Below are 7,938 nucleotides of genomic sequence, written 5' to 3'. Positions count from 1 at the left end.
TTGGCGGATATTCAACACGTTAGCAGATGAAAATTCATTTCCTCCTACGATTTCACACGAATATTATGATTGGATAATTGAAAAATTTGCTACTTTTCCCAACGTTAATGACGGTTTCCCACCAGCAAACACAAGAATGGTCTTTCAGAATTTTTTAGATTGTCTTGAGATACTGTTTTCCAGCGTCAACATTTCCGACGCTTTAAAGAGAGTTCATGGTTGGTTAGTGAAGGAGGTATTGAAAGGAGGCTGGGTATACCTCAGACATAAACGACGATTTCATTCTTCATCCTGGTCCAGAAAATGGCTGACATTGTGTCCCGGAAAGTTAGAGATTTCTTTCATCAAGTCGTCAAAAGGATCTCTTAGTGTTAAAGATGTCGTGTACTTCTCTGATCACACGACATTTAAGGTGGTTTCTAACCAAGAAAAAGGAATGAAACATGTGATACAGGTATCAGACGGCGGCAAATTTGAGTGTCTTTTGGCAACAATGGGAAGAAAGAGAATGAAAGCATGGTTGAAAGCTCTAAATGAATCCTTATCCTATCTCGCGAATGGTACAAGTCCTGTTCGAGAGCTACTTAAAAGAAAGAACGAAGAATACGACAAAAAGTTTCACAGTCGACGGTTGAAAGAATGCGAAAAATCTTTTATCCTCTTAACGAAGAAATGAAACAAAGAAAATCCGAGAAAGAAAATGGCAGGAATATCCATATTGAGGAAAAGTCTTTTCAGTTGAAATCGGTAAACACTGATAGAGATAAAATAAAAGCCATATTTCTTGATGTAGACAAAAACGGAAACGGTGTCTTGGAAATTGATGAATTTTGTCTTGCGATGCAAAATTTTGGAATTGAGATGGAAAAATCAAAAGCAGAAAAAATGTTTGACTCGATAGATGTCGACAACAACGGAAAAATTACCTTTGATGAATTTTACGATTACTTTGTAAAAGAAATCTTAGGAGGAAATACTGTTTCACCGAAAATCTTTATGGAAGCAGACAAGAAGGTTAATGGGCGCTGGAATAAATTTGCAGCTTTCAAGCGGGAAGGAGAGAATGGAGAAATTGTGATGACTGGTGGCACAGATATTGTTGAAGATGTTATTCCCGGAAAATACAACCTTCAAGAACTTTCGCAGTTTGAAGACCTACCAAAATTAACGCCCAAGAAAACTGTTGTAAGGGTTTCCTGGGAATCAAGCAAAAATACAACAGCTTCAGGAAATCTAATCTTTCCAGCCGATTTCGATGGAAATCTAGAAACTGAAATTGCCACGAGTGAACTTTTAGATTACTATGGATGTACGTTTGCAGATGCTCGACCAGAGACTGTTTGCATACCATGTCGTCACGTGATACAAGACTTTACTTACAAAGATAGCTACCTTAAAAATTACGTGGAGGGGAAAAATAGAGGAGCCGGGTTAGAAAGACATGAATTTGTTTACCTCGACTGCCCGTTAGATGATGACTCTGGTTTCTTTGTTTTGGGGAAACTGAGCGAAGATGAATTTCACCTCACCGCTTTTAGAGTTCCAAAACGACACACCTTATATGTGCCAGCGAACTGCATTCATTCTAACGATTACCTGAAAGGAACGTGGAGAACAATGCTGTCTGATGAAAGCAATATAGATCAGGTCTTTCTCAAAAGAAAGACGAAGGAAAATGGGGAAAACAAATTGCAATCATTTACATTTAGTTTTGCCCTTTGATATAACTTCGTCATACGCAAGTCATTTCCAAAAAGGTTTAGAATAACACAAGAGGAGAGTGTTGATTTTTTTCATTTTATACACAATACTTGTAATTAGATTGTTTGAAAGTGTCAACGTTCATATGCACTTAAAATATCAAAATAGATGATATAGAATCAGACGTTGAAGCTTACGAGAAAATAACATCAGATTAAACGCGATTGATTGTGATTACATAAGAAAGTTACTTATGATTATATAGGAATTGTATTGTTTTTTTGCATAGACATTTTGTGAAACACGTTTCCCTAATTCTAGAATTTGCATAAAAGCCTGAACTAATATTTAATGCTCATGAAAAAAGATGAATATGAATTGAACAAAACTTCATCGTGTTTGTCTTAAAAAATGGAACACTTTGAAAACGACAAAAAAACCATTTTTTTCAAACTCATCTGATGGATGTGATTAAGAGTTTTAAAAGAAAATTCCACAGAAATATTCAATAATGAAAAAACCTGATTAGAAATATAGAAAGATCACAATAATGACTTACTAGCATGTACGTTTCCTCTCAGCAGAGCTATTATGTACAGTCTGTTGACATGCCTATGTTCCCATATTGCAGCAACTGAAGGGTATTGGTGACTTGATGCTTTATCAAAATCGTAACACATGAGAAAATAAAATTACTATGAAGGTCGTAACATTGCGCTATTGAAAACTTTAAATAAAAATCTACGATCTCATTGCTATTTCATACGATTTTTATGTTTCTTTATCAATCCTTTCATGAGAGTTTTGTTTTGAAGATATTTTTTCGTCATGCAAATGCATTCCAAGTTATCCTTGTTTGGACAATTTTGTGTAAATTGCGCAAAGTGCAAAAAGTGCAACCTATTGATAAGTTTCTTTGCTGTTGTTTTTGTTTTTACATAAACAGCTATATGTATTAACTGAGTGAGTCAAATAAAGGAAAATAATGTTACTTGTATAATTTATTTTAAAAAATAAGCGTTATATCATTAGAGTTAAAATTGTGACTGAGCATGTAATGAAAAACTTGAACGAAGGAAAAACTCAGCGGAGAAATCGTATTTTTTTTTCAATAATAGATTATGTTTTCTGTAAAGTACATAAAGTCGATACAAAACACATCTAAATAATATTCTTTGTTTCATTCTTCGGTGCCTATAGAGAACTAAAAAGTTAATAAGACAGTAACAAAAAGAGCTAATATAAAACGTTCACATGCAGTCCCTAGAGTTCAACTTGTTCAAATCACAACATAAACTGTATACAAAAACTAGTTAAGTCGACAATTCATACAGTACAAATCATAAGAAGTTACTTTCGTTCTTTTGACGCTTTTTTTACACACAAACGTTGAAGGGTACCTGCAGTGCCGGTTAATTTTTGATGTAATGGAGATCTATGTAAAAAAACATCATCCTGAAAATTTTACAGCGATCGCATAAGTAGTTTTCGAGATATTTGGGGAAAACCCGATTTCTCATCTGAACGAGTTTTGAATCAAACCGATTTGGCGCGAAATGAACTGTGATGTCACGGGGTCAACGCCGCTGTATAAGAAAAACGGAAATATCGTATGAAAACTGTTCGTTTTCTTGCATTGTTATATCGATATATGAACATTTTTTTCTGTTGTTTTATATCCTTATCAACCCTGGATGACTCAATATACTGTTGTTTAAGTTTAAACCCGTATTTTATCGAACATAAATGCCGAATTCGGAAAATTGTTTGCTTCATGAATTTAGTCAAATGTGTAACACATTTTGCATATAAATGCACAGCATATGTAGCAAAATGACAATTAATCAATGCACTGTTGTAATTAGAAACATATTTTGTTAATATTGTCATTCTTTCGAATGATTTTTCCGTGAAGTTATTAACTGATTAATAATATTGATCATACATATTTCGTAAAAGGTACATATAACGCGGGGTCTTTTCCTCGTAAAAGGCATACAATTACAAATGATGTCGCCCGATTATTCAATAACATTGATATCGGACCAATAACAATCAAAATAGTATGCATTTTTTAACAAAAAAACACGGGATTATAAACGGATCAAGGCGAAAGTCAAAGATGGCTGCATGATAAAGTCTGTCTCTTATTCTTTTAAAAATACGATAATGGAATTTTATTTTACATTTATTTACATCCTTTGGCAAAATGTTCAAGTTTATTCAGATTTCATAATAATTCGTTGTCAGTATAACAATTTAAGGTATATGGAGTTGAAGTGTTAAATTGCTGACCATAGTGCTCGAAAGAAAGTCGCACTTTATTACAAAAGAAATTAGGACCAACGTAACTACTTCCGAAATAATTACTTGATCACATTAAAAAAGGTTAAATTTGCTGAATTGTAAATTTGGTCATTATTTAAGTGATTAGATAAGTAACAATAAAGACATTTACTTCGAACATTAGTTTTACTATTTGATAGTCTCATGCATGATGACCGACTATACACATGTATTAGCTTACGAATGCTTAATTTTACACAGTCTAATTTATTTTTCTGTTTTTTGTTTTAATAATTGAGTTGCTAATTATACACAAATCAATTTACCAGTTTAGAGGTGTGAAACCATCTCTTTGTTCACCTGACTCATGTACCATGTGTATACATACCCCAGATACACGTGTGTCTGTCGAGCAGTGGCTTCGTTAGTTTACCTGTTTACCTGTATCATTGACTCGGATCACTCGTGTGTGAAAGGATACTAATATTATGTAATCAAAAAATGAATAATGATCATAAATCTGCCCATGCAAAGTTTTAAGATATCGTATTCATCGGTAAAAAGGAGACGAGAATAGCAAATTTTAAAATCCTTTAAAAAGAAATCTGACTGTAATAAAATAATTACGGATACAAATTTCCAAATCTTCAATACTTAAAATAACTAGATACGTCAAAACACCACACCTATATCAATCATTTTGGCTGAAAAACCGAATTTAATTTGTTTTTACTCCTGTTGACCTCGTGACGACACTTCCGCTGAAGCCTCGTTATCGCCTGATTCTGTTTTCTCTTGATTAGATTTCTCAAAGCAGGTAAAAAAAGCCACTTTCAAGAGGCGTAACTCCGTTATTTTTGCATTAAATTTTGGTAAATAAACTTTTTGACATAAGTTTACATATTCTAAAGCCACATACAGTGTACCAAACAAAACATTGGTTTTATTTATTACAGGTGTTATGCCGTGAATTAGTTAAGGCAATTAAGAAAAAACGCCCTGCCATGGCTGTGGACCTTGGAAATGTCATCCTACACCGAGATAATACACCTCCACATACGGCAGCTTCCACGTGTCTGAAAATCAAACTCCTAGGATTCGATCTTCTTGAACACCTGCCACATAGTCCTGATCTTCCTCCGATGGATTTTGCAATTTTTCCATCCATCAAATCACATCTAAGAGGAGTTAGATTTGAGGATTCTGATGAACATAAAAATGCAACTCGAGCCATTGTATCGAAAATCGACAGTAAATGGTATTGAAATGTGTTTAATTCATGGCTAAGACGGTGTGAAAAGTGTTTGCAGTGCAAAGGTGACTGCGTTAAAAAGTAACAGAAACCAACGCGCTACGTGCGACGTTATGAAAACGTCGACTGGGCTGTGCGGCCTGTACAGGCAATATTTTTGTAGTGATAACTACATTGTAAGAATGTACATTGCTCTGATTTTTGTACACATGCATTATTATAACCCATATTAAAATATTTTAATACTTCCCTAAATAAAGCGTCGTTATTTAGAGTTAAATTACACTGTGTCCACGAACGTTTAGGACAACATTCGTATTTGATCGAATCAAGGGGTCTTGGGGTCATAAGATATGATTTAGTCCAAGCAGGAGATTCTTAAATCAAAACTACATTCCCTCTATTCCTTGAATAGGAAAAAAATACATAAGATCAGTTTTCTCCAGTTCTAATTTGTTTCCTGCTCAAAACTTCAGACGAATAAAAAGTTGATCAAAAATTCGTCCATTCACAAATACGCTTCAAATCCACACTGGCTTGTTGAAAAATCAATTTTCGGCAAATACTGTACACGCCAAATATAATACCCTTACAGTAACAGAAATTTTCACCCTTTTTTCCCTCGTTGACAGGATGTGGCGGTTACAATGAGTTGACGGCCGGTGGCTTTCGCGACCTTTCCTCCAGTAGCACTTATAGTGCCTACTCTAAATGTATATGGGTCATAAAGGTACCGGATAAGTATGTCGTGAACCTCGATTTCACCTTCAAATGCGAGAAGTCTTCCGGTGGGGCGTGTGAGGATTATTTAGTGGTAGGTGTTACAGTAGAACCCTTATTATCTATGGAACACAAATTTCCGGGATTTCGTTGTGAAGTAAATCTACAAAACTTAGTAGACCAACAAAGTAAAAGATATGACATCAATCTGCATTAGAAAGCAATTTTTCTCTAGCTATTTATCGTAGAAACTGTGATTTTAACAAAACCCAGAAATTGTTATGCCTTTGATTTACAACATGCCTGGAGTATGCTTAGCAACAAACGACAAAAAATACTCTATATAAAGCGCTTACATTCATAAAATAACCATCTTTTTTCAGGTGACAGATGGGTCTGACTCTGCCAATGAGCTTCTGAATACTTGCGATGACCTGACCAACCACAAGCTGAACTCGAAAGCTCACTGGATGACTATATATAAATTTTCAGACATAGAAATAGAATATCATTATACTGTTATATCCAGTCATAGTAGATGTTTAAAGATAGATAACTTTGTTACATTTCCATACATTAATTTCATACATTGTTAAAGAGAGATAACTTTGTTACCTGTCCAAATATTAATTCATACACTTTTAAAGGAAGATAATTGAAGAGTTCTGTGCCTGTCATGCAGTTCTCAACTTGTGTGTGTGTGTGTGTTGGGGGGGGGGGTGAGATAATGATGATAATACCTGTATCTGTTTTATACATATATTGTCCTTTGAATAAAACATTTTTTTCAGGGCGACAATTGGTCGCATCAAATGCTCTTGCTGGAGATGGTTAATCTGACAGTTAATTGTTGCAGGTACTGACATGAGTGCTAAAACAGATCATGTACCAAGTAAGTAACAATTACAGGCTATCTAGTGAACAGAAAAGTGAAGGGATTTTGAATACATTTACTCCGTGATAGATATGAGGTGGCCTTAGAGTAACCTGCTGAAAATGATATGCTTAACATTAATTATTTACTAGCTATGAACCAAATACCATGGATCATTAATATCCAAGGTATCTATATTTTCATAAATTTCGTGAGTAATCCTTTTTCAAAAAGAAGCACTCCCATCGAATTGTATCGTCTTAAAATAATGCAGATTCATAGAAATGACATCCCAACAAAAGAGATAAATGATTCCACATAATTTAGTTTCTGTTGTTTAAAATTCCTCCATTATCCTCGGTATCCATTGATCCATCCAAATTTTGATTTGAGCATGAACTTCGTTTTTTACTCAGATTGTAAGTTTCACCAGTTTTCATGTTCCAGTAAGCGCTGTTTTACGATGTCTTACCGCTGTGACGGATTTAATGACTGCGCCTGCGTGATGGACTGTGACGAACAGAACTTGGGCGGGATTTCTATGTAAGTACTCGCGTAAACTAAAATAGCGGTCGACTGCAATCAGACAGATTATATAAATTGTGAATTTAACATCTTTTTTTATATACATTTAATGAAATAGCAATAGCAATATCAATGTAATGAAACTAACTAAAATGAAAAAAAAAACAGCCTTGTCTTTAATTCATTTTTTTATAACAAGCGTTAGGGATCAGCAATTGTATTAGCTCGAATATTCTATTTTTATTGAAATATTCATTTAGTTAAAGCAATATCCAGATGGCGACAATATACATGTACGTGTTTCTTTAGAAAAATAAAAAGGTAACAAAAATACATTTAAAATGATAAGTGAACTTGTACATGTTTTCAAGCACAATGAACGTTTGATTATAAATGTACAGTATGTTATACAAATTTAACATATGTGTTGCTAAATGTTCTAATTTTCATATTGTAAAGTGATTGAAAAAAGTTAAACAGTCGTTGTCCGAGCAGTATGAGTTATGATCAGTTTTTTTTAATTTTGATTACGTTTACATTCTATAGTACATGTTCTTTAAATGCGTTTATTTACAACCAA

At 34.0% G+C, this 7,938-nt stretch overlaps 1 protein-coding gene across 1 annotated transcript; it reads left to right on the top strand.

Moving 5' to 3' along the window:
• The first annotated feature begins 360 nt into the window (after positions 1–360).
• On the top strand, positions 361–1,826 carry LOC128186004 (uncharacterized). The gene has a single exon (XM_052855736.1). It carries the CDS (start codon positions 640–642, stop codon positions 1,720–1,722), a length of 1,083 nt encoding a protein of 360 aa, XP_052711696.1. The 5' UTR covers positions 361–639; the 3' UTR covers positions 1,723–1,826.
• The last annotated feature ends 6,112 nt before the right edge of the window (positions 1,827–7,938 follow it).

Source organism: Crassostrea angulata, chromosome 5 (assembly GCF_025612915.1).
Source record: "Crassostrea angulata isolate pt1a10 chromosome 5, ASM2561291v2, whole genome shotgun sequence".
In the NCBI taxonomy this organism is placed as follows: domain Eukaryota; kingdom Metazoa; phylum Mollusca; class Bivalvia; order Ostreida; family Ostreidae; genus Magallana; species Magallana angulata.
The sequence above is the reverse complement of the archived record's forward strand: the minus strand, read 5'-3'. Positions and strand labels throughout refer to the sequence as shown.